At 46.3% G+C, this 27,144-nt stretch overlaps 2 protein-coding genes across 6 annotated transcripts in view; one reads left to right on the top strand and one right to left on the bottom strand.

The window, feature by feature from the left end:
• Positions 1-250: 250 nt before the first annotated feature.
• Positions 251-25,471, bottom strand: COG4 (component of oligomeric golgi complex 4). Of its 4 annotated transcripts, none has more exons than XM_086349780.1 (19): positions 25,284-25,471; positions 22,692-22,774; positions 21,363-21,477; positions 19,622-19,796; positions 18,308-18,501; positions 16,602-16,724; positions 15,946-16,103; positions 14,600-14,658; positions 12,681-12,814; positions 10,757-10,875; positions 10,070-10,236; positions 9,135-9,300; positions 4,926-4,988; positions 3,058-3,174; positions 2,392-2,484; positions 1,568-1,651; positions 1,267-1,368; positions 903-1,031; positions 251-721 (listed from the first exon to the last, which is right to left on the bottom strand). In XM_086349780.1, exons 6-19 carry the CDS (start codon positions 16,657-16,659, stop codon positions 587-589), a joined length of 1,584 nt encoding a protein of 527 aa, XP_086205906.1. In that variant the 5' UTR covers positions 16,660-16,724; positions 18,308-18,501; positions 19,622-19,796; positions 21,363-21,477; positions 22,692-22,774; positions 25,284-25,471; the 3' UTR covers positions 251-586. The 4 variants fall into 4 exon arrangements, with proteins under 4 accessions (XP_086205906.1, XP_086205905.1, XP_086205909.1 ...); XM_086349779.1 differs by having other exon boundaries at positions 16,602-16,707; XM_086349783.1 differs by lacking the exon at positions 14,600-14,658.
• Positions 25,472-25,739: 268 nt separating this feature from the next.
• Positions 25,740-27,144, top strand: part of SF3B3 (splicing factor 3b subunit 3) — a 38,939-nt gene continuing 37,534 nt past the window's right edge. For both annotated transcript variants that reach the window (XR_015145230.1, XM_086349769.1), the window contains exon 1: positions 25,740-25,847. The gene's annotated coding sequence lies outside the window, so the exon portion shown is untranslated. The remainder of the gene's footprint in view (positions 25,848-27,144) is intronic.

Raw genomic sequence — 27,144 nt, 5'->3', positions numbered from 1 at the left:
CTGTCCTCACGAAGATCCTTTCTGTTCCCGCTGGGAGTGTGGGAACCTGCCCCTGGGATGATCCAGCTTCTGGTGCCAAGGGCCAAGAGGGGATGAGGGTCTGGGACTGGGTGAGGCCCTTGTTGTCATGTGCCGCTCTGGGCACCAGAGGAGGCTGAGGAGTCAGACTTCTGCCTTCATGTTTCAGTGCAGCTCGTGGACCTGTCTTGCCCTGTGGCATCTAGCCCTTCCTGGAAACAGCACACTGGCCTCTCTTCAAGGAGCCTGTTTATTCAGGGCGATCATAAATATCACAGCCTCTCCTTGGAGTAAACCTCAGGTCCCCAGATCAAGCCAAGTCCTTCGGGACTGGCAGGGAGGCAGCTCATGTGCTGTCACGTCCAAGGACGAGGGGATGGCCCTCCGTGTGGAAGGCTGGCCCGCCCTGGCGTTCCCACCTAGTTAGGAGCCAAGGCGGACCTACGTCTCTCTATGGGGAGACACTGTTCCCTGAAGGACCCCCACAGGTCTGAGAACAGAGAATGGCCAGAGTAGAGGCCTTGTTTCCCCGCTGCCAGCAGGGGAACCGGCTGGGCTCGTGCGGCAGCTACAGGCGCAGCCTCTTGATGTCCTCGCTGCGGAAGTCTATGCGCAGGGCCAGCACCTGGCGCACTTCAGCAGGCGTGAGGCGCCACGTCAGCGGGCCCGAGTTGGCGCCCCAGTAATCCAGGATCTCGGTCACCTGTGGGAAGAGCAGAGAGGGTCAGCAAGGAGGGGCCAGCCCGAGAATCCCACCAGAGGCAGTGCAGGGGCGCTCAGGAAGGAGGCGGCCTGCAGGGCTGGGCTGCCACTGGAGACCCAGATTTCGTCTCTGCCTCTCCTGAGTCAGCTTTCTCTGGCAAGGCCAGGGGAGCCCCACATACCCGCTCCAGATTGAGGATCGTGGCCATCTGGGAGAGCCGGGCAAACTTGTCTCGGATGGTCCAGGTGGTCACCGTGGTGAGGTAGGCAATGAGTGACCTCAGCTCCTTGTCAAACTGTAGACCGCCCAGCTGCATGGGAACATGAGTTCAAGGCCTGGCCCTCCAGCCCAGCAGCACCGGCCCCCAGCTTTGCTCAGTGCTTGGCTCCAAGGCCAGCGGGGACTCGGATGGTGCTTCAGTGGGCTCTGCTGCTTCAGGGCAGCACTGAGCCTATGTGCACAGGGCCTGGGGTAGCAGGGAGGGGACAGACTGGTCCTCCTCAGGGAAAACAGTAGGGCAGAGGCCTGCGCTCTCTTCACGTTACCCGGTTGAAGGTGGACTTCAGCACCACTTTCTCCAACTCAACTGCGACAAGGCTGGTCATGAGGCTGGTCAGGCTGTCGTAGATGACTGGGGACAGGCCGGCCTGCACGCAGAGACTGGATGTCAGTGGGGGTCCTACCTTGCCCCTTTGCCTCCATACGAGCTGTCGAGAGTGCTTCCACAGCCTGGGGCTTGGAAGGGCATCCAGGGCTCCCAGCAGGAGGGCGATGAGAAGCCTCAGTGCTGCTGATTTGGGCAGAGGTGGCTAATTCTATAGACTGGTCCTGAGAGCCCTTGCTCACCTTGAACTCGGCCATTTGCTGCTCCAGATTAAGGATGAACTGTTGAACCCAAGGATCGTTGGCCTCATAGTCACTGAATTCCTCCTACATCAGGAAGCAAGGTGGGTCAGCAGGGACTTCTCCAAGGACCATTCTCCCCCACCCCACTTCCACTCCTTTAGGGAAACACTTCTGTAGCTTATGACTCATCCAGCCTAAAGCCAGCTTAAAACCAGGCTGGCAGAAACTGCTGTTTCTGCATCATACTTCTGACCAGCAACTGAAGTAGTGGCCCAAACAACGAGGTAAACCTCCTGGCAGTTTACTCCCTCTTGTATCTCGTGTTCTATAGGAATGAAAAGATTGTGTATACATGCTCAGTTGTGTTTGACTCTTTTGTGACCCCATGGACTATAGCTCGCCAGACTCCTCTGTCCATGGGATTTCTCAGGCAAGAATACTGGAGTGTGTTGCCATTTCCTCTTCCAGGGGATCTTCCTCACTCAGGGATCGAATATGTGTCTCCTGCATTGGCATGCAGGTTCTTTACCAACTGCATCAGCTGGGAAGCCATGAAAAGATAAAGCTAGAAAAAAAAGGTCCTAAGATGTGGGGCAAAAAGAGCCTCAATAAAAGAGAATACATCAAGGCAAACTCCTTTTAGATGTCTTTTGGAGCCCTCTGACTGCAAGAACAACCTGTTACTGGGAGGAAGCTAGCCTTCGAGGGTGAGGGAAATGAGCCTGAGAAATACGTAAGGTACAATCTATAAGACAGCTCCACTGCTGGGGGCCGGGGAATGCGGGGCAATCCTGGGCTTGACGGCTGCCTGTGGTCAGGCTGACCTCCTCGATATTGTGGGAGACAGAGAGGAAGGTGTTGATCCAAGGCTGCACCTGTGGCTTGATGGCTGTGCTGTTCAGCTCTGTGAGCCCTTCCTGCAGGAGAAGGCAGAGACGCGTCAGATGTGGGAGGCACATGCCTCATCCCTTCCCTTTCTCCACTCCGTCCACCCTTTGTCTGCCAGGGCATCCTCAGCTCGGAGCCTTTTCTGCAGGCCCTCTGTGAAATCTAGCAGAGATAATGCTGATCCAGGAGGCCAGGAACAACCTGTTCCTTCTGAGATCTATCCTGAATCAGGTCCAGGCCAGAGATGCGGCCATGAGGTTGGTCTGATTTCTGAGCACCTGGTACCAGGCAGCGCCTTCGGCTAAGGCCACGCAGGTCTGCGTACCCACGTGGTTCCATTTCTTCTGAACACCTTCCTGAGGGCTCCTGGCACTGTGGAGGCCGAGTGGAGATTCTAGAGGACCATGCCGCCAGCTTGTCAACATGGCAGCAGCACTGCTAAAAACCTTGAGTCTTCAAGGGACTCGCACAAGTTCAGTGGCGGGCACTCTGCTCCCTCACATCTCCTCCCCACCACGCCTATTTCCTTATATGTGTGGAACCCATGATGAGCCAGTAATGAGAGTCTCAGAGCAAGACACAAGCCCAGGACTGGGGCTTACCTGCAAGAGGTCTCGGAATTTGCCGGACACGGCAGCCAAGTCAGAAAGGCAGCTGTCAAACTTGGCCTGGGCCTGCTCCCCTCCAATGCCCTGGCTGAACAGCTTGGTGCAGTCACTCTAGGAGAGAACACCCAGCCATCAGGCTTCTGAGCCCAGGGAATATCATCACGACCACAGCTAAGATTTAAGTGCTTACTGTGTGCCAGGCCCAGTTTCAAGCATTTTACTTTTATTAAAGTACTTTTCTTATGAAGTAAGTACTATTATTATTTCCATTGTATAGATGAGGAAACTAAGGCACAGAGAAGTTAGTAATTGGCCTGAAGTCACACAGCACTGTCATGAAGCCAGGATTACAGCTCCAGAGCACCTGTTCATGAACTCCACACTGAGGCTGAGTAGCAGAGAACGCACAGGGACGCTGCTCTGGGTTGCCAGGAGCTGCCTGCGTTTCCTGCAGCCTCCTCAGGGTTTGTGCTGTTTTGGCTCCAGCGGGAGCCAGCAGTGAGGAAGAGCTGCTAAGGGACCAAAATCCAGCAGGCTAATTAATGTTACAGAAAAGTCAGGAGCACAATTTAACGTGCCATGACTTAAACACAACAGACAACCACCTTGTTGAATACTTAAGATGTGAGAGGCTCTACGGTACTGGTCCTTTGTGACTATCGCTCTTATTTTATTCCATTTTAAGACCTTTTTGGGGTGAATTTCTAAGCTGGTCCAGTTTACAGCAGCCTCCCGAGCCTCCCTCAGGAAGCCCACCAGCATTGAGGCCCTCTCCTCGTGTCTGCTCCTGGCCGCCTCAGGCAGCCCAGCCCTAAGGCCAGCACTCAGCACCAGCCTCAGCGCAGAGCCCCGTGCTTTTGCAGCAAAGCGCCTTCACAGGTACTGGTGCCTGCGGGGAGGCAGGACCCTGGCTCCTCTCCTCTCCCAGAAGCAGCGCTCAGGAGTGGAGGGGAGCTGGGCTCTTTGTTTTCTGGTATTTAACAAAGTAAATGCTCCATGCTGTTGTGTGTAACTACTAATACAATCATTAACCACCACTGCATGCTGCTCATGTACCAGGTGCTTTATATTCTTGTTTAATTCTCACAACAAACCTGTGGGGCAGAGACCATCCTTCCCGTTTACGAGAGAAAACTGAGGCTCAGGGAGGTTAGAGAACTTGCCTCAGGCCCCACAACTGGCCAGTGGTCAAATGGAGATGTGAACCCAGGGGTATCTGACTTCCAAGCCCAAGTAGCTTCCACTGTTACATGGCCTTCCTTTAAAAAACGATGACAACAACTGGGTCTCTACAGGGTTAGGTGAACCCTGTATCGTATTTTTTTCGGCTGTGCCACTCAGCTTGTGGGATCTCAGTTCCCTAATCAGGGATTGAACCCACGCCCTCACAGTGAAAGCACAGAGTCCTAACCACTGGACTGTCAGTGAATTCCCCTCAGAATCATTTTTATCTCAAAATTTATGGTAGACTTTATTATTTTTATAAAGTGCTTTCAATCCTGTTTTTTTTTTTTTTTTAACCAGGCTACCCAACAAACCAAGAGCAGGGCCCCATGAAGATCTGTATTTCATTTCACTGATGAGAAAGGTGACACTCAGGGATTTGTCCAAGGTCACAGGCCAAGTATGTGCTGAAAGAGCTAGCTTGAATTCTGATCTCCCAACTCATGGGTCATAGTTTTCTGCAGTTCAGAGATGCGCTGCTACCATCTCAATCACTAATGAATCCCCTCAAGTGCTCTGAGGAAGAGCTGACTCAATGCCAGGAATGCCATGGCCCCAGCAGGAGAAGCACACAGGGCTCACTCTCAACAGGAGGCATGGGAAGGCTGCAGAGAGCCGACGGCCAGGGTCCCCTTTACCTCCAGTGTCTTTTTCAAAGTGGAGATGTTTTCGCTGCAGACTTCCACATTGTTCAGCGTCACCTGGGAGACAGGACAGAAGAATGTCACTTCCTGCTCACTGCTGTTGGTACCCATTCCTGAGGCTCAGGGCAGCTGAGGACCACCCTCAGCACTGTCACCAGGCAGGGGACTCAGGTCTCAGCCAGACAGCATGGTGGACTAAGCTCGCCCTTTCTCCAGAGCCTGACACAAAGAGGCAGAGAAGCTATCTGACCTCAGAGGTAGGGATCCAGGGTTTCAGGTCTTTTTGTTGTGTGTGTAGGCATACAAGACTGGGAGAAGTCCTGGGGCTCCAAACCTCCAAGCCAAGGTCAGTGATGCAAAGGCTGTCACTGATTTAAGAAATGCTTCCTGAGAGCCTGTTACCTATCAAGTATTTTCTCAACCATTAGGTCTGCGGCTCGGCCAACTACCTTCTGCAAAACAAGTACAGCTGACCCTTGAACAACACTGGGGTTAGGGGCACAGTAAAAAGTAAGCATATAACTTATAGCTGGCCCTCCATGTCTACATCTAAGTCACTTCAGTCGTGTCCGACTCTTTTAGACCCTATGGACTGTAGCCCACCAGGCTCCTCTGTCCATGGGATTCTCCAGGCAAGAATACTGGAGTGTTTGCCATTTCTTTCTCCAGAGGATCTTCCCAAACCAGGGACTGAACCTGCGTCTCTTATGCCTCCCGCATTGGTGGGCAGATTCTTTACCACTAGCGCCACCTGGGAAGCCCACCTGCATCTGTGAATCTGCATCCATAGATTCAACCGTGAATCATAGAGCTGTAGTATTTACCACTGAAAAAATCCATGTATAAGTGGATCTGTGCAGTTCAAACCCATGTTGATAATATAGTCAACTGTATTATTAAGCCAGCTTGCAGGTGGAAACAAGACACCTAAGAGGGTGAAATGACTCAACAAGGTCAGTCAACTCTTGATTCAGAAAATATTTAAAGTGCTCACTATGTGCCAGGCACTGTGGAAGGTACTGGGAATAAAACAGTTAACAGAAAAAATTCAGCCCCTTGTAGAGTATACATTCCTGAAGCAAAGTTGATAATAAATGTCAGGGAGTGATAAGTGCCACAAGGAAACATAAAGCAGAGGAGGATAGTAATTCAGTGAACGACAGGCCACAACGCTAGAGCCAGGGTTGGAAATTTAGGTCTCCCCACTCCAGGTCAAGGGCTCCTTCCTTTATAATTCAACTCTGTATGAGCCTGATACATAAACAACAATCATAAAAAGCAGTGTGTGAGAAAAATGATAATTAAGGTAGAAACTGCGATGGTCATTTAGAGGAAAGAAACCATGTCTTGGTCTAAGGCACAACAGGAAGCTCCATGGCAGAGCTGGTACCTGAGAGGGACTTAGGAGGCTAGGAGATGGCTCTGGAGAGAAAGGCGAGGGCATTTCTCCACCCCCACCAGCTTCCGCTAGTCCACCGCCCCGTTTGATATTATCGTAACGGTACCTAGGATTATCTGATATTGTCTTCTTTGCTTCTTGTTTGCCTTTCCCACTAGAATGAGCGCTCCACGAAGGCAGGGATCTAGTTTGTCCAAGAGAACTTTCTTAATGATGGCAATGTTCTAAATCTGAACTGTCCAGTACAGTAGTAATAACCATGTGTGGCTACTGAGCACTTGAAATGTGGCTGGTGCAACTCTGTAACTGGATTTTTAGCTTCAAGTTAAATAGCCACAGCATACTGGGCAGTGCAGCTCAAAAACCTACAACAGTGCCTGATATATAGACATTTCTCAATAAATATTTGTTGAATGAATGAATGACTTGTGGAGAAAGGATAATACAGGCAAATGCAGAGTGGCAGAAAATCCCAAAACATATCTGGAGACCAGGAGAGTCGGGGTAGACGTGCAGGGAAATGACAGGAGGTGGGGCTGCAGAGATGGGTGACGTCAGCCTAGGGCGCGGGTGCTACGCGGTCCTGGACACCGGGGTGGGGCTGAGGAATATGTAAAGTGGGTGAACACTATATGAACACAGCTGTGGTTTGGGAATACTGATCTGGAAGCCACTGTGCGGGAGAAATTAGAGTTTGAGATAATCACGCTGCCCTTGAACGGGTGTGCCAGTGCCATGACCAGGAAGGCCGAGGTGAGGGAGAGAGCAGCTGATGTTTCAAGAGGAGAGTCAGAAACCTCAGGATTTCTGGGTGAAAGAGGCTCAGAACCCCAGGGACTGAGATTAGGATGTCCCTTTTGTCTTTCACAAGAACATTGCCCTTGTCAGCATCCTGCAGCCAGTGCTGGAAGGTCATGCTGCTGACAGTGCTGCTAAGGCTGCTTGCACGGTGGACGGATGACACTTGAGGGGTTCTTTCCGTGTGTCACAACACCAGGCCACCAACATCACAAGCTTGACACAAGGCCACAAGCATCACCAGCCTCCGGAGAAGGAACTGCACTGTCACGACAGCTCAAGGATGGAAGCCATAACATAAATGTTTCCAAAGCATTTGAGGGCATAAGAAAAATCTGTCATGAGGGGAAAATGGATTTGGGTTCAAATGGTATTGATTTCAAAGTTTCCTTGTCCTGACAGTCCTTGTAAGCATGGATTCACTGGGCTTATCCTAGCTCACAGTGACTGATACATCAGCACCGTCGGGGAATTCATACTGACAGCCAAATAAATCAAGGTGACATAAGAAATAGGCCCTGTGGTGGGAGTGATGACATTTTAAGTACTTGGCGTCGGAAAACTAGAAAACTGTCACCAAGCATTTAGCATCACCTTTTCTTGTCGGCCTTATCTTCTGGGCCTCAAACGATGGAGCTGTCTGAACGGGAGCAGCAAATGTGTGAGCACACAGCAGTCAGCCTACTGGGGACTTGTGGAGACGAGGGATGGAAAACAGGACTAGAGGGACAGATGTGTCAGACTCAGGAGGCCTTCAGCAAAATGCCCAGGCAAAGATGTCTACTTTTGATGTGGTAGGTAGTAGGGGTCTTTTCTGAGCAGAGAAATGAAAGAATGAAAGTAAGTTCTGTGAAGAATGAAATAGAATGCAAATAAAAAAGAAAAATTAAAGTCAGTTCATGATTATATGAAGCTGGTTGCCAGAAATGCTGGCAAAGTTCTCTAAAGGTACAGAAGCAATAATTTCTTGGACAGAATCCTGTTTTTTTTGGCAACAACCATGACATCCTAAATCGACAGGACCCGTGCTCAGGGAAAATATTTTCAACGACAAGGAGAAAGTAGGACTGCCTGAATAGACTTCATTGGATCTGTCTGAGGACTGGTTACTGTCGTTTTCCCTTGCACAGGGACAAGGTAAAAATTAGCATGTTTAGGCTTCTGTCTCTGAAAGCAACATCTCAACTTTTTTGGTGTCATAGTTCCCTTTAAGAATAATAAAAGCTTAAGAACCTTGCTTCCAGAAAAAACACATATACATTTTTGCATCCCCTGCAGGGTGATGTTCAGGACTCCATCTGTGGACCGCTGTCGACTGAGAGGTCCATTGTCGGATGTTTCCTTCAGGTCTCTGAACCCCAGGAGCCGAGAAGAGTCTGGCCAATGCGGGGAGGGCAGAACAGCCTCTGATAGCACCATACCCACACATGCCAAGACAGCAGGTGCCAGAAAGGCCTGACCACAGGCCCAGGACTCATCTGCATTCTTTTGGGCTCATCACAAGTTGGTTGTTGCCTGGTATGAACCCTTTCTTCCCCTCGTACTTCCTCCCCAGCTGTCACACAGCTGTCACGCTGGGTAGCAGCGCTTGAAGAAGCTCACCTTCCTGAGGAGGCTGAACGCCTAAGAAGTGTGCCAGAAAAGCAGTTTGGTAGGCCTAGTGGGTCAGCTCCCTCCCCCACTGCGGGCCGTCCTCAGAGAAGCGGTCTGGGGGCTGGCACAGATGTCATCCAAGCCTGGTACTCAGTGGAGCCCTCAACAGCTGGGGGTGCTCCCGGGAATGGGCACTGGGTAGCTCTGAGGCGCCCAGCCTTCTTGGCAGGAACAGGACATGTCCTGGCTCAGGCTGCTCTGAAAGAGGTCCCTGGGTTAAAATGGTTTCAGAACCTCTAGAACGAGCCTTCCTTAAAGGAGGAATTTTCCATCTCTGCAGACACTGGAGAAGTCTCCAGTTGATGGCTGGTTAACCGTGGCTCAGCCCAGCTCCCACCTGTAGGGCCGCCTACCAGAAAGGACAGCTTGGCCTCGTCGGTGCTCTCGATGCCTTTGGTGTCGAACTTGCCCTGCTGGAGGCTGCTGTGCATGATGCTCACGGCACTGGTCACTCCACGCTGGATGTCCTGCAGGGTAGTGGCTGGGAAGCCCATCCGCAGCTTGTGACACAGGACGTCCCTGGGGCAGAAGGGCACACGGGGATTGGTAGCACGCAACCTGTCCTCCAGGACGGGCGCACCAGCGGGCTCACCACCCCGAGCCAGCAGCGTGACCTGCTCTTCCCAGGGAGCAGGAGGCCCTGAGCAGTCAGGGCATGAGAGGCCGCACCCCCTCAAAGGCATTGCTGTGGCGAGCACACACAGAGAAGACTGGCCGGCTCCTGACTCCCTGTGCAGCTGTCACTGAGCGGCGCTGAGCTCCAACACGCTCAGGAGGAAGTACAGCTTGGTGAAGGCAGCGGTGTGAGAGTGGAGACATCAGCTTGTGAAGGTCAGGCTCCACTCCATGTTCTACCACTTATGAGATGTGTGATCTCCCTGGGCCCCGGGTTTCTCATCTACAGAAGAGAGCCAGTGGCTCCCACCTCACAGGGTCGCTGTCAGGACTGAACGGGAGCAGGAAATCAGCACGGTGCCTGCCTTGTAGCAGAGGTAAGTATCACTGTTAACATTACAACTGCTGTCTTCATCTGAGGTGCCTGTTCCCTTTCCTCAGTCTGAGGGCCAGAAAGAATCCAGTCCAGGGAATACAGATTTGGCCTATAAGGTATCTGGGTGCTGTACAACTGCCTGGAGTCAAGGATGTGGTGCTATGGATAGGAGCTTATAGCCTATATAGAACTGAACTTGAATCATAAGGGAAAAAAAGGAAGAAGCAAAATGGGCCCCGGGAATCCAACAGGAGGACCTTTCCGCCTCCCAGAGAGTGGAAAGGGTGGCGGCTGTACCTGAAGTCAGACTCCAGCTCTGTGGTGGCGAGGTTGATCATGGCGCAGAGGCAGTCGATGCTGGAGCTAGACAGGGCCCGCCCGATGCACTTCTTAACAATGTAGAAGACGTCATCCACCATGCTGGATGTCAACTGGCCCTTCTCATAGGTGTCCAGGGCCACAGCCTACCCCAAAGGCAGATTGCCCAGTAAGGGCCCCGGTTCTGTCACGGTTCTAGATAGTTCTGTACTTTGTCTGCTTTTCCTAAAATAGCTTGTTCTGGTCACAGCTTGGAGTGGCTCCTCCTTGCTGAAACAGTTAACTTCCCTACTGATCACCAGTGTTAGGAAACTAAGTAGTTAGGGCGTCTTGAGAATATCTGGTATGCACGATATAAGACACCAGGGGAGGCCCATTTTCTCCACGGCTCCTCACCCACACACTGCTATGGAGGTGGGGGACAGAGAGGCTCCCGAGGAGCTGAGGTGCTCTTCTATGACCTTTGGGGAAGAAGTCCCAGCTGGGTCCATGAAGAGCCCGATCACCCCAAAGATGCCCTCTGACCATTCAAAGCAGTACACTTAGTCGGCATGCCAGGGTATTCTCAAAGCAGGACCGAGAAATACGACACGCCTCGGCCATGGCTGTCAGCCTGGTTTCCTGGACAGGATGCCCCGTCTCCAAGGGGGGTTTCCTCTGTCCTACCTTGTTGACAGTCTCCCTCATGAAGTACTCCTCCATGGTGATATATAGACCAATGAGCTCCTGCATGGTGCAGCTCAGTAGGCAGTTATTGAGGAGTTTGTCCAGGCACTTCTGGTGCTCTAGGAGACAGCCAAGAAAGGAATACTCACTCTTCTTCCCCAAAGGAAATAGACCTTTTTTTTTTTTTAGGTCCCTTTCTAGTCTCTGTTCCAAATCTGTACATAATTTACATGGTTACAATCACAGTACCGATACAATTCTGTATCCTGCTTAAAAATTACATCATAAATATTTCATTGTTTCTGTGTAGTTTAGTTTTTCTTTTCTGTAGCTTACTGATCTTTAACCGCTGTGTGGTATCTTATGTAGATAGTCCATATTTTTTTAAATTACTATTTTTAGACAACTGTGTTATTTCCAAACATTTTGGCATTATTAGAGATAACTGGAAATCACAGTAATTGGAGATTGAAGTTTTTAGATTTTTCATTCTATAAAAAGTGCTGTCCAGCAAAATTTTCTGTGATGATAGAAATGTTCTGTATCTGCTGCCTAATGAAGTAGCCACTATTAAGTACTTGGAATGTGCTTAATATGATTGAGGAACTGAATTTTTAATTTTATTTAATTTTGTGAAAAGTTAAAGTATTAGTTGTTCAGTCCTGTCTAACTCTTTGTGACTCTATGGACTGTATGTAGCCTGCTAGGCTCTTCCTTCCATGGAATTCTCCAGGCAAGAATACTGGAGTCGTTAGCCCTTTCCTTCTCCAGGAGATCTTCCTGACCGAGAGATTGAACCTGCATCTCTTGCATTGCAGGCAGAGTCTTTATCATCCTGAGCCACCAGGGAAGCCCTTATTTAAATTAAAATTTAAATAGTTACCTGTGGCTTGTGGCTACTGTATTAAACAGCACAACTCTGAACATACATGGTCATTATTAACAGCAATAAGTACCAAACTCCAGATGAGCTCAAATCCTCCTTTAAACACCAATTCAGGGACTTTCTGGTGGTCCAGTGGTCAGGATTCTGTGCTCCCACTGCAGGAGGCATGGGTTTGATCTCTGACGGGGAAACATGATCCCACAAATCTTGTAGCAATGCCCAAAACAAATAAAAAAACCAAACCACCAGGTCATATAAATAATTCCCTTGCCATGCATTATTGGTACAAGCCATGCAGATTGCCACAGATGCTGGGTGAGTTTCAGGTCTCCAGTTAAGAGAATTCTGCATATACTCAACCAGCAGGGATTTTTAAGAAGACCTGGAGTCAGTGTGTCAGTAAAATAGGACAGTGGCACACCTTTTTAGTCAACATATTTATTCCTTCAAAAATTGTGACTGAGGGAACGGGGAGACTGAGGGAGGGAGTGAAAGGTTTTCTCAATATTATACTTCAATACTACATGAGGTGTAATTCATATATCATAAAATTCAACCATTGTACATGTGCAGTTCAATTTTTTTTCAGTAACTTTATATTTTATAACAATAGCCACAATCCAGTTTTAGAATATTCTCATCACTCTTTAAAGTTCCCTCAGGAAATTATGTATATTTTTTTGTTCTATCAACCTACCTATCTACAATGTGCACATATTGCCTACTTAAAACACCAGTCCTGAAATCTGAGCTGGTGAGGAAGCAGGGCATGGGGAAGAGAGCAAGAGACTCACTGAACCATTCTTGCATTTAGCCATTTTCATCTGTACAATGATTAGATGGCCTGAAAGACCCAGTCTAATTCTAAAATCTGTTAAGTCCACATTTCCTCCTGAGAGTCAATTTGTCCACAGATCTCCCCCAGAGACTAACAAGCCCCAATTATTTCCTCATTAAAAGAATCTATAACGTAACTAGTACAAAACAGAGCCAACTATACCCCGACCCATCCCAGAGAACATGGGCAACACCTTTTACCTTGTTTGACTTCTTCTGAGGCCATGGAGTCCCCCACCTCAAAATCTGAGCTGATCCTTTTCCTGAGGAAGCGTAGGTACAGCTCACTGCGGGCATTCATCAGGGTGACCTCAGTCAGGATAGGATCCAGTTCTCTAAGACACGTGGAGCAGAAAGCATAAGCAGGACACTGGATTCCTTTAGATATAAGAGCTACAGGGCAAATAGAGTCCGAAGTCCCCCTCCCCCAGGCCCAGGAGGGTCAGCTTTGCCAAGTGGTCCTTCTGGCTCTGCTGGCCCAGTTGTGATCAGACATGGTGGTCAAACACATGTCCCATTTACATGTTTCACCTGAATTATTCACCCCCTAAAAATTCTGCCAGAGTTACATAAGAGATTGGGAGATGTATTTTTATTTTTAGTGTAATATGCTCAGTTGTGTCCGACTCTTTGCGACCCCATGGACTGTAGCCTGTCAGGCTCCTCTGTCCGTGGGATTCTCCAGGCAAGAATACTGGACTGGGTTGCTGTTTCCTTCCCCAGGGGATCTTCCCGACCTAAGGATTGAACCTGTGTCTCCTGCATTGGCAGACAGATTCTTTACCACTGAGCCACAAGGGAAGCCCGTATTTTTGTTAGTGGCTCGAGTAAAAATGATCTGTCTTTCATGTAAAACAAATCATGCTTCCCTAACCCCTCATGTAGCTGTGGTGGAAGTTTTTAGGATACATCCTTAAACTGTGTCCCACACTCATCACTTATCTAGATAAAAAGCCAAATCAATCTTGGAAAAAAAATGTTGGCGGACTCACACTTTCCAATTTTAAAACTTATCACAAAGCTAACAGCAAACAAGGCAGTGTGGTTTTACTGACATAAGAACAGACATATAGGTTAATAAGAGTCCAGATATCTTGATATTTATGGTCAACTGATTTGCAACAAGAATACTAAGACAATTCAATGAAGAGAAAATATAGTCTTTTCAACAAACTGTACTGGGATAACAAATAGCCACTTATATGGAATGAAGTTGATCCCCTCTCTCACATTTTAGACAAAATTAACTCATTTTCCACACTGACATCCAAGAGACCTTTTCAGGATGTAAATCCGGTCATATCGTAATCATGAGTTTTCCACAGCTCTTGGGATACAAACGCCAAACGGCCTGACTGACAACCTGGCTAGACTCACCTCATGGCAGACTCTCTCCAACTCCCTGCACTTCAGCTGTTCTGGCCTTCTTTGGGTTTTCAATAGACAGAGTCTTTGCACATTTTCCCTCTCCTCTACCTGGAACACATTCCACCTCTTCTTCCTATTTACTCTTTTATCTTTTTGGCTGCGCCACACAGCATGTGGAATCTCAGAGACTGAACTCATGCCCCTGCACTGGGAGCACAGAGTCTTAACCACTGGATCACCAGGGAACTTCCTCTACTTACTCATTAAAAAAATAAAAGAAAACTTTTTATTTCTTTCGTGTAAGGGTATAGCCAATTAACAATGTTGTGATAGTTTCGGGTGAACAGTGAAGGGACTCAGCCATAGATATACACTTATCCATTATCCCCTTCTATTTACTCTTAAAGTCTCAGATGTGAGATCATGTCCTCAGGTTTCCTTTCCTTGCACTGCATCAGCCTAGGTTATATCCCTTTATTACATGCCTCCCTGTACTCTATGCTCAGTACACTGTAATGATTAACAGCACCAACTCTAGACCCAGACTGCAGCATTGGTAATGAACTAGTATTCTTGACAAAACACAAACATGTTATACATATGCTTTTGTTTGTATGCTATATTCCATTCTAAAAAAAGAGTCAAAAACAAAGTATTTTTAAAATGTAAACCACACTGTAAGAGAGCAGCCTCTGAATGATACTTGATTACCGATTCAAACTTCCATGGGGTGAAGAAAAGAGGATTATTACCTTGGCTCTATTTTTTCTGATGTAGAATTTCTCATCAAGTTGCTCTGGACATGCCGAAACTGCAATATACCACAGAAATGAGAATACTCTTCCCCTCCCTCCTTCTATCTGCTTCCTGCTGGTCCCTCCAGACTTCTGGTATAAGAATGTTTAGATTTAGTTTGTTTAACAGGCAAGCTAAAAGGAGGCTCTCAATGGGAGGTGCCCAAGATTTACTTTTGATTTATATGCTAATGTTCACCTCTATTATTGTACTTAAAAGTGATGCTAGTGGTATTCCAATGAACTAATGTCTAGTCTCCTAGAGTTCTAGAAATTAAACTATATGGGGTTATTCCTATTTCTAATTTTATCTGCTTAAAGGAATGGAGAAACAAAGTTCTGAAAAAACATATGTTACCTTCAGCCCTTACTTTGTCAACAAAGGTCTGTCTAGTCAAAGCTATGGTTTTTCCAGTGGTCATGTATGGTTGTGAGAGTTGGACCATAAAGGAAGCTGAGCGCCAAAGAATTGATGCTTTCGAACTGTGGTGTTGGAGAAGACTCTTGAGAGTCCCTTGCACTGCAAGGAGATCAAACCAGTCCATTCTAAAGGAAATCAGTCCTGAATGTTCATCGGAAGGACTGATGCTGAAGCTGAAACTCCAATACTTTTGGCCTTCTGATATGAAGAACTGACTCATTGGAAAAGACCCTGATGCTGGGAAAGATTGAAGGCAGGAGGAAAAGGGGATGACAGAGGATGAGATGGTTGGATGGCATCACTGACTTGATGGACATGAGTCTGCGTAAACTCTGGGAGTTGGTGATGGACAGGGAAGCCTGGCATGCTGCAGTCCATGGGGTGGCAAAGAGTCGGACACAACTGAGCGACTGAACTGAACTGAACTGATTCTTATTTTATCTGCTCAAAGAAATGGAGAAACCTAAAGTTCTGAAAAAGCAAATGTTACCTCTAGCCCTTAAGGAATAAATGAGAAATCTGAGACAAAATTATTTAACATTGAATAAGACCTTAGGAAATCAAATCCTCACTCAGTCACCAGATGGCAATGCTGCACATTCTGTGATTGACAGCGGTTTGACGTTTCTGTTGTGTTCCTTTTAGGAAGCCCTTTCTATTTCCTTCTCAGCCTTGTACTGAGGCCATCATCACCTTGACGACACCTCGTGTCCAAAGTAAGCTGGGGAGTGGCAAGATGCAGGCCAGTCTTCATCTGGCATTTTTCTCCTACTTGTATCTTTTTTGCACTCTCCACCCCCTTAGCCTCCCTGCTCCTGATTTATTCTATTCAGTGTTGCTGGCTAAGTTGCTTCCAAGCCCCCGATAAGCTTCCCCTGCTCACCTGCTGTCGGTAGTCCCTCTGCTTGATGAACTTGTCGACCACCTTCTCTACCTGTCTGTCACATTCCACCTGCAGGTATTTTATCAGGGTATAAAGTCTGCCTGGCCCATAGTATGTTTCCACTATTGGCTGATGGGTCTCCACAATTCGGGCAATTCCTGGAAGGGAGAAAGGGAGAGGGCTGGATTCCAAATGTTCTTCCCACAGATACACTCCTTTTTGCTATCCAGGACTGACTTGGGGTCAACTCAACCCTTTCTGTTTTACTTCACAAAATGAACACAAATGGTTCTTATTGGTATCAGGAATTGCTAAGCAAATCTGTTACCTAGGCACAGTGCTTGGTAAACAGCAGGCGTTTGATAAATTATACTGACAGTTTCTACAGGAGCATCTTTGGAAATGAGCATCATTCTCTCCCCTGTCATTTTTTAGTTAAATCCACTCTTGGAGTTTTATTCTCAGGGACTAGGGAGAACAAAACATCTGAGAAACTCTAATCTTTGAGAATCAGATACTGAATTGGGACGTTAATTCTCCAATAAACCAGTATATAGCAAACCACAGGTTTAAAGTAAAGGCATCAGGCTGGTGAGGAGAAAAGAAAAGCTAGGATGCAGGTGCTGCAAGTGTCTGCAGTGGAGAAAGAGGCTTGCCTTCAAACAGAAGAGTCAGTGTATCTGCAAAGATGACTGCAGCTCTTCGATCACTCATGTCTGTGCCTAAAACCAACAGGAGGTTCTCCTCAGCTTTACTGGCCACCTGAAAAAGTAGAAAATCTACAAACATTTCTTAGACCAAAGGTTAGCTTCAGTTTTCCTAAAAGACCTCCCAGTGGCTTTCACCCCATGTTTCCCTTGATGCTAGAAAGCCTAGATGGCACAGAGGAGCGTCCCTTGGGGGCTGTGGGCTGTGGGCTGTCCAAACCTCAGGCAAGACAAAGAACCTAACATGGTAGTTAACTCTTCTTCCATTCAGAGGGATTAATGATGCTTTCCTCTTCCTTGATACTATCTACAGCTGTTAAACTGGGGAGAGAGTCCCAAGTTACAATAATTGTTTCAAAGAATAACTCAAGAGTTACTATTAATGGTGCTCTGTTGAGTAGGGGACAGAATCTGGGTACTTCTAAGGGAATTTTAAGGGATTAACAGTAGAAGCCCTTTCCAGGTTTCAGATAACAAAGTACTGATAAAAAAATGTATTGATAGAAAAGTACCATAAAGCAGTTACATTTAATTTCTTGTTAATTTTTAGAATGGGTAAAACACACTTAAACATTCAGAAGGAACAAAGGAGTGTTGGATGAAAAGTAATTCTTTCTCTTATCTGTGTTTCTTGGTCTCCTAAGTTTCCTCCTGAGAGGTGGCCACTGCTAACTGTCCCCCACATACCCCATGTTTATGTAACATACAATCTTTATGGCCGCTCTCTCCAATTTCAACATGAATGATGGCACGCTGTTGTTTAACTTAGCCACGTTAGGGAGTAAACTGTGTCTGCACATATGGAACTATCACATTTTCCTGAATGGCAAAATAATGTTCCATTACACAGAACTGGCGGATGGGGACAGGATGCACTGTGAGACACACTTAAAAAATAACAACTCTGTGCTCACACGCCTACTGTTTGCTTCTCCACAATCTGAGGCTCCAGGGGAAGGTGAGCAGAGACTAAACTGAAGCCTGTTTCTTTTTCAGTTTTAACCTGCTTCATCTCAATTTTTGAGCTGCAAGCCTGGGGCTTTTTTCCCCTCCAAGTCTTATTTGAGACTCAAGCCTGGTTGGTGTTGTTTAGTCGCTAAGTCGTGTCCAGCTCTTTAGTGACTGCATGGACTGTAGTCCACCAAGTTCCTCTGTCCATGATTTTTCAGGCAAGAATACTGGAATGAGTTGCCATTTCCTTTTCCAAGGCATCTTCCTGACCTAGGAATTAAACCTGCGACTCTGCATGGCAGGCAGATTCTTTACCACTGAGCCATCAGGGGAGCCCTCAAACCTGGTTACGAGTCTAAAAACCACTAACCAACATCTCTGAACGCTCTTACAAGAAGCCAGTCCCTGGTTGACAGCTTGGAAAAGGTGATTCAACTTGTTAGAGAAATCGCATTTTAATTTTCTTATGCTTTCACTTGGTCTGTTGGAATACATCAGTAGATGTCCAGGCCATGCCTGGTACAAAGTAGACTGGTAACAGTAAGTGCTGAATGAATGCACGTATTCAGTCCTGCCAGGATGCAGAAGAAAAGGGGATTCAAATCCAGAGGTAAAAAGTATCCACAGAAAATGGATCCATCCAGTGCCCCGGTTTGCAGGCTGAGAACTGTACCATTATCCTACCAAGCAATCAGGAGCCATACCTGCTTGCAAAGATATTCTGAGAACTTGCTTAATCCCTCCTCATGCAAGCCCAGCAGTGGGAAGATCTTGAAGAAGCGCTCCACCTGGGGCAGATCCCCTTCCTTTGTGGCAACGGCAAACTTCTCTGTGACAATGGCTTTGAGACGCTGCTCAGCTTCCTGCAGCAGTTTCAGGTTGGCATCAATCATGCTGCCTGCACAATGGGAGAACATGAGAACTAATGTAGAGAACGGTACTGTGTTAGGTTTAGGCCACTTTGTCTGTGCATTCCAAAAACAGGTATTGAGCACTTAAGTGTGTGCGAGACGCTATACTAGCAATACAGATGGTGAAGAGGTGAGTCAGCCACACCTCCACTGCCACAAGAGTCACAATCATCTTCAAGAAATGAGGTTTGTGCACAAATGACTATAATAAAATTCAGTGTATGACAAGTGTCATGAGAAAGGTGCCCACAAGTCACATTTCTGGTTGAAGTAATCAGAAAAGGCTTCCCAGAGATGGTATTTTGTTTCTCAAAGATGGGCAAGATTTTGATTTCTGAGTATGGGGTACATACATTCTAAGCAAGGGGAATGAAAACAGCAAAGCACCGGACACAGAAAGATGAAGAGTATTTGCAGAGAATTGCAAGCAGTATCGGAGAAGGCAATGGCACCCCACTCCAGTACTCTTGCCTGGAAAATCCCATGGACAGAGGAGCCTGGTGGGCTTCAGTCCATGAGGTCACTAAGAGTTGGACGCGACTGAGTGACTTCACTTTGACTTTTCACTTTCATGCACTGGAGAAGGAAACGGCAACCCACTCCAGTATTCTTGCCTGGAGAATCCCAGGGACGGGGGAGCCTGGTGGGCTGCCGTCTATGGGGTCGCACAGAGTCAGACACGACTGAAGTAACTTAGCAGCAGCAGCAGCAGCAAGCAGTATATACCCTGGTTTAAAGAGGAGCTCAACAAACGTGTACAATGAATGGATGTATGAGCGAATAGCATGAAAAAAGGCTAGAAAGACAAGAGTGGGTGGAGGTCATGGACGCTCCAGAACAGAAAGCTAAAAATTTAATTTTAATTGTATAAACAGGCAATACTGTCCAGTGTAAAGAACCCACTGGTCAGAGGAACAGTGGATCTGGATTGTTTTCTTTTCCATAAGGTAGGAATAACAACCTTTGCCCTGGGATGGTCTAGGACCTATACTGTGTCTAGTACCAGACAAGAAAATTTCCTAATTTTCCTTTTCCTGATTGAGACTGCCGAGTTCAGATTACAGATGCTTGTAACCAAACGAGGAAGCAGCAGTTTGGGATGCCAACCTTCTTTGCCCTGTCGGCTGAGCTCGATGACTGACTTGTCCAGGCACAAGTAGCGATGAATGTGGGCTGCAGCCTGCTCATAATCTTCATTTCTCAAAGCAGTCTGAACTCCATCCATGCAGAACTTCAGGTCCAAGATATCATCAGCTCTCTGAATGGCTTGATAGAGGCGATTCTGCAAAAAGATTTGTTGCTTAGAAACAACGTCCTATTCTTTCAAAAGCATCTCTCCAGAAGGTAGGAAGTTTCAGGGGCTGAAGCCAAGTAACCAGAGATCCTTTACAGCCTTCACTGGTAAACTAAAAAACATTACCACTACCACTCACAAAACTTGTGGGTTGATGGTCAATACTACTGACAAGCATCAGACAATTTTATTTATGTGACCAGTCATTTACTTTAATAAGGCAGTAGTGGAGATAATCCATATTTATATTTGGCTTATATTATTAAATTTATAACATAATCACAGTGTATCTCACATTTTGGGAACATGACATTGCAATCCAATTAATAATGTATGCATGTTGAGGTTTGGTAGAAACCAATCCAAAGCAATTATTCTTCAATTAAAAATAAATACAATAATGTATGCAAAATATATGGAAAGTATTTTTGTTTCAAATAAGCAAGAATGAGGAATTCCCTGGCCAGCCAATCCTTAGGACTCCACACGTTCACTGCTGAGGATGAGGTTCAATCCCTGGTTAGTGAACTAAGATCCCACAAGCCACACAGCCAAAAAACAAACAAACAAACCAAAACTCACAACCCAGATCCTGTGTTGTTCAATACAATAGCCACTCTCCACCTGTGAACTACTGAGCACTTCAAATGTGACTAATCCAAATTAAGGTGCATATGCGTAAAATACACACTGGATTTCAAACTTAGCACAAAAATAAATAAGGTAAAAATGTCCCATTAATACCATTTAATAGTAATTTCTAAAATAATGGGTTAAACAAATGTTTCTAAATTGTGAAAATTATTTTCACCTGTTCTGCTTTTTAAAAAACAGTCACTGGGAAGTTTTAAATTACATATGTGGTTCATATTAGACTTTTTCTTTTCCCACCTAAATGACTTTTATTTCACTTTCTTGCCTAACGTCTCTGGCTAGAACCTCTAGTACAATGTTGAAAAGCAGGAGCAAGAGCTAACATCCTTGTTTTGTTCCTGATCTTTTGGGGGAAGCAACTAGTTTTTCACCAGTAAGTATGATGTTAGCCCATCTTTAATATCATAAAGATGCCCTTTATCAGGTCGAGGGAGTTCCTTCTCTTCCAAGTTTGTTGAGTGTTTTCATCAAAACAGGTGTTTAGTTTTGTCAAATGCCTTGAGTCTATGAGATGATCATGTGGTTTCTGTCCTTTATTCTTTTTTTTTTTTTGCCTTTTTTTTGTTTGTTTGTTTGTTTTTTTTTTGTCCTTTATTCTATCGATTTGGTGTTATTACATTAATTGGTAGTCTAAAGCAGCCTTGTATGACTGGGATAAATTTCACTTGCTCATAGTATAGTCTTTTTTAATACATTACTGGATATGATTTGCTACTGTTGTTGAGGATCTGTATGTCTATATTCATAACAGCTATTGGTCTGGTGTTTTTCTGTGTTATCTTTATCTTGTTTTGGTATCTTGCATTACGTTTCTATTGGATGGTCCTGCTCTAATTTCTAACGTGGTGGCTTCTCTACTGCCCTCTACTAACTCCAATATCAAAAGCTCAATGGGATTACCTTGGCCAGGTCAAGCTGACGGACTTTGCTTGACACATTCTCAGCTAGGTTGCAGGTAAAGGTGATCATTCCAGCCAGCTGCTTTGCATCTCCTTCAATCAACTGTAGATTTGGACTGGAGACACACATTGTCAGTATACATATCCATAGGAGTAGATGGTAAAAGAAATGAAAAAACATTTTTACAGATGGAGACTGTGTCTTCTATTAACACTTCTTTTGCTTGAGCATGCTTGCTTAGTCACTTCAGTCATGTCCAACTCTTTGAGATTCTATGGACTGTAAGCCTGCCAGGCGCCTCTGTCCATGGGATTCTCGAGGCAAGAATACTAGAATGGGTTGCCATGCCCTCCTCCAGGGGATCTTCCCGACCCAGAGATCAAACCCATGACTCCTGCATTGCAGGCGGATTCTTTACCCACTGAGCCACCTGGGAAGTCATACTTCTTTTGTATCTCCCCACAACTCTTTGCTCCATTCACTCTATTCATAGCTTTTTCTCCAGCGTGTTTTACTGAAAACTTAGGAGAAGGCAATGGCACCCCACTCCAGTACTCTTGCCTGGAAAATCCCATGGATGGAGGAGCCTGGTAGGCTGCAGTCCATGGGGTCACTAAGAGTCAGACATGACTGAGCAACTTCACTTTCACTTTTCACTTTCATGCATTGGAGAAGGCAATGGCACCCCATTCCAGTACTCTTGCCTGGAAAATCCCATGGATGGAGGATCCTGGTAGGCTACAGTCCATGGGGTCACACAGAGTTGGACACGACTGAAGTGACTTAGCAGCAGCAGCAGCAGCAGGCTTATATTGTATAATAATTTAAATAAATACAAAAGACAGCCCTAAATAAGTACTGCCAAAGAACTAGAGTGCAGAATCTCCCCATTGCTAAGTGAGCATAAAATGCACTAACCAACACTCTAAGAGGATGATGATATCAAAGCAATTTTTATGACTAGCGAATATACAGAATACACAAAACAGGGGCTCTCAAACTTGAGCCATACATCAGAATCACTTGACATGCAGGTTAAGCTAGAGATTCTAGAGCCCTACCCCCAGAGCTTCTGGTATAGTAGGTTTGGGGTGAGGCCTCAGAATCTGCATTTCTAACAAGTTTCCAGACAATGTTGATACTTGCTGGCCCAAGGACACTTTGAGAACAACCTAACCACACCGGTAGGTATTCACTTTACCTGGAGGTAATTCTCTTTTCCAATTTAAACTCAACTGTCACTGTATAACACAAAGTTAGGAAAAATAATAACTTATCCAGTGGACCCCGATGAAATTTAAAATAGCTCTTGCTGAACTAAAGACTCACCCCATCCGGTGGAGAGTGACCATTTTACTTTCAATGGTATTTTGCTGCTCCAAAAGAGCATCCAGCTCTCTCTCCACCACTTTCTGAAACAAAGAAACATCCTGTCATTAGCATGGTCAGAGGGAACCTTAAGAGTTATCTAATCTACTACTTAGCTGAAGAGTAAATCCCATTTCAAATGTCTTCTTTCCTGTCATTAAGCTCCCTAGGGCTTTAACAAATAATACTTCATTGTTGCTGTTATCACATTACATAATAACTGATAGCCTAGGCATATCTCATTCCAGCTAGGAGGTGAACACAACAAAGAGACGAAATAAACTTTTATTCAATTTCATTAGCATAGTGCCTAACACAGGGAGGCACTAAAATATAAAGGCTCAAATAAAGAAAGGAAACTTCTAAACTGGCAGTTATAAATAGTCTCTTCTAGTGTATAAGCCCCACCAGGGGCTTCCCTGGTGGCTCAGACGGAAAAGCGTCTGTCTGCAATGCAGGAGACCCGGGTTCGATCCCTGGGTTGGGAAGATCCCCTGGAGAAGGAAATGGCAGCCCACTCCAGTATTCTTGCCTGGAAAATCCCATGGATGGCAGAGCCTGGTAGGCTACTGTCCATGGGGTCGCAAAGAGTCAGACACGACTGAGTGAAGGGAAGAAGTGTATAATCAGTACCCAGAAGCAATAAAAAGAATTCTCTCTCACCCAAGTCAATTTTTGAGTTACTTTAACTAATGTAATCTTCTTATGCTTGGGTTTCTTCATCTGCAAAATAGGGATAGTACTATATACCCCTTACAGATGTTAGGTAAGCCCAACAATAACATACATAAATACAAACACAAAACCAGTATTATTCTGTCTGTAAGACTGACTTAATCTTTCCCCCCAAAGTATTGATTAACTCAATGAATGCAAGCTTAGTACTGAACTTTACAAAGCACATCTTGCTGAAAAACATATTAAAAACTGCTGGAGCTGTTGTAAGTTAATATTTGAAAATTCTCAAAGATACCAATGACCATCCCTGCTCCAGGCCGAAGCTGTCTTCTGTGCTCAACCTTCATAAAAGTTTGGTTTAGGGAACAGCTATTAAACTATTAGATCACAACTTAGATCTTTCTGCTGACTGGCAAGGAAGCCGGCTGGCAGTCAAAAACGTATTCACATCAAGTCACACAGAAGAGTAAAGAAGGCTGCAAGGAATGTTAGAAAGCATAAAGCTCACACTCCTCATTTGATATCAGGCACGGCTAAGTACAGCTTCCCTGGTGGCTCAGTGGTAAAGAATCTGCCTGCAAATGCAGAAGATAGGGGTCAGATCCCCCGTCCAGGAAGGTACCACAGGCAACAGAGCAACTAAGCCCATGCACCACAATCACTGAGCCTGTGCTCTAGGGCCTGGGAGCCTCAACTACAGAGCCCACCGCCCGGCAACTACTCAAACCCTCCAGCCCTAGAGCTGTGCTCTGCAACAAGAGAAGCCACCAGAATGAGAAACTCCTGTCTCCACAACTAGAGAAAGCCCAGGCAGCAACTTAAGACCTAATACAGCCAAAAATAATCCTCCTGCCAATGCAGGAGATAGGGGTTCGATCACTGGATAGGGAAGATAATCTGGAGAAAACAGTAACCCATTCCAGTATTCTTGCCTGGGAAATCCCATGGATAGAAGAGCCTGGCAGGCTACTGTCCGCAGGGTTGCAAGAGAGTCCGACACGATTTAGGGACTAAACAAGAGCTAAGTACAAGGGATGAAGCGACTTGTCCAAGATTAGACAGTTGTGTCTGAATCTTAAAATCTTAGATTTCTATAAAGCCCTGAATTAACCTGAAACACTAAAATTACACTCTTAAATCATTCCCAACAGAAGGAAGTCTTAAAACGCTTCGAGTTTATTTACAATGATTTCCCGCCTTAATGAGATAACGAAGTAAAAGCATTTCAAAATTTTTAAACTGCTAAGTCGTTGCAAGAGAGCCTTTCTTCCTATTTTGAAAAGCAAGCAAGTCGGTGTACACCCCTCAAGTCTAACTTTACTCTGGCGGAGAAATCTGACGATTAAGGGCCAGGGAAATCAATGGATGAGTGCGGGCAGATCGCCTAGGTAACAGGAAAGCATGCTTGGGGGCGTGAGAACGAGTAAACAGAGATGTCAGGTCGCTGCTGCTGCTGCTGCTGCTAAGTCGCTTCAGTCGCGTCCGACTCTGCGACCCCATAGACGGCAGCCCAGGCTCCCCCATCCCTGGGATTCTCCAGGCAAGAATACTGGAGTGGGTTGCCATTTCCTTCTCCAATGCATGAAAGTGAAAAGTGAAAGTGAAGTCGCTCAGTCGCGTCCGACTCTTAGCGACCCCATGGACTGCAGCCTACCAGGCTCCTCTGTCCATGGGATTTTCCAGGCAAGAGTACTGGAGTGGGTTGCCATTGCCTTCTCCACAGGTCGCCTCACCTACACTCAACACGCCTGCATCTCGCATAGGTGCTTTTTTGGTTCCTTGGCAAGAAGAGAACGTCCCACAGCCCGAATTTCCCACGGCTCCTAGGCCCACTGCCTCTGCGTCCTTCCAGAAAAAACAGCTCAGCTCCCCCACCTCCTCGCCGCAGAGCCGTTCGTACACAGCCTCCAGCTCCTGCAAATCGGTCAGGGAGCGAATGAGCTCAGTGGAGATTTCTGAGCAGCTGCCTCCTCCCACCCCGTCAGGCGGCCGAGGCACGCCTGACAGCTTCTGAGGGGAATCGAGGTCTGCCATCTTCGTCCCCATTTCTCGCTTCCGGCCCCGCGAGGCCCCCTCCTCGTTGGCGCAACACGTCTTTGGGGCTGTCCACGAAAGTGCCTAATGAATTTGTAGATTTTTTTTTTTTTTTTACTGTCTGCTTTAGAAAGTCAATTCATTCCATATTCTGGAAAAAATAACGGCCATAAAGAATATTTAAGTAATTTTCAATGCGACGTGGAAGCAAGGCAGAAGCAGTTAAAAAAATTATATATACATTCTTCAGGCACCCGTGGGGACCTTTATCCGTCGCGCGCCAACCGGAAGGTCCCTATCTTCGGAGGTAATGGCGGACGCCGGCGGCTCGGCGTTGTCTGTAGCTTAGGCCTTCAAGGAAACTGAGGATCTGTTGGATATCTACGCCATCCTCCCTGCTACAAGGTAAGGAAGCAGCTTCCTGACCTCTTTGAATCCGGGGAGAGGGAGAGCTGCTAGGTAGGGAGCTGGGCCGAGCCTTTGGTAGGGGTTTCCGAGGCAGCTTAGGCCCGAGAGGTAAGGGCAAAGGACGAGGAGGTGGCGGGGGCGGGAATGCTCGGGTCGGCTTTAGGGAATCTCCTCCCGCTTGCGTTCGCAGTGTGGGAACTAGGCCTGGCTCAAAATGAGCTTTCTGGAGACCGTATCTTTTAGGCACTGGAGAAGATGTGAGAATGGCAGGAGGGACGTCTCCCCCTTGGGAAAGTAAATACGACACAGAAATGGAAAGGTCGGCGGAATGGAAAGGTCTTGGGCATTAAAAGTGTAAATAATGGGAACAGCCTTTGAAATCAAGACTGTGTCGTGTTTATGCTTTGGCACTTGGGCAGCTTGTTTCCTTCCGTGATCTCATGCAGTGATGTTTTGGCACATGGAAAAGGGATGGAGGGAGCAATCACAGGCTCGTCTCCTCGTGTTCGCAGACAGCATTCCCGGATATCTAGTATGGTAAATAAAAATATACAAAGGTTAGGCCTTTAGTGGCTCCTGGTATATTATTTTGGCTGAAGTTCCTCCATTACCCAAGATAACAATCGTTGGGGAATGTGATTTCTAAAGATAGTCATGGATGGCATCAGTTGTAAAGCAACTAGAAAACAGGCGGAGTTCCTCAGTGAGCTATGAAGAATGAAAGGGAGCCTGGGGGGAGCTTTTCCAGGTTTTAGAAACGGCCCCTGGTTTCCTCTACTTGTTTTCGAAAAAATTTCATATTTTAAATTAAGTCAGTCAATCCTATCACATGGATCATATTGACAACATGATAGGTGTTTCATTGTGAATTCTGTTGTTGATAACTGGAATTTTGAAATTATTCGAACCACGGCAAGATGCAAGAGAAGAAGTTGTATCTGAGAATCATGTTTCCTTTTTTTTTTTAACTTACTTTTTATTGAAGGATAATTGCTCGAGAATTTTGCTGTTTTTCTGTCAAACCTCAACATGAATCAGCCATAGGTGTACGTGTGTTCCCTCCTTTTAAACCTCCCTCCCCATCCCACACCTTTAGGTTGATACAGAGCCCCTGTTTGAGTTTCCTGAGCTACACAGCAAATTCCCCATTGGCTATCTATTTTACATATGGTAATACATTTACTACATTTTGATTGACAGCAATTGCAACAGGTTCTCTCTTTTCCACCCAGACCTTTAGCTGAGCACAACTTTCCTTGGAACTTTCTCAGTGTCTAAGCCCTTCTGAGTGTGT

This window comes from Bos grunniens, chromosome 18 (genome assembly GCF_055505025.1).
Source record: "Bos grunniens cultivar Pamir isolate PY7600 chromosome 18, Bosgru_T2T1.0, whole genome shotgun sequence".
NCBI lineage: Eukaryota > Metazoa > Chordata > Mammalia > Artiodactyla > Bovidae > Bos > Bos grunniens.
This window is presented reverse-complemented; position numbering and strand designations above follow the sequence as displayed.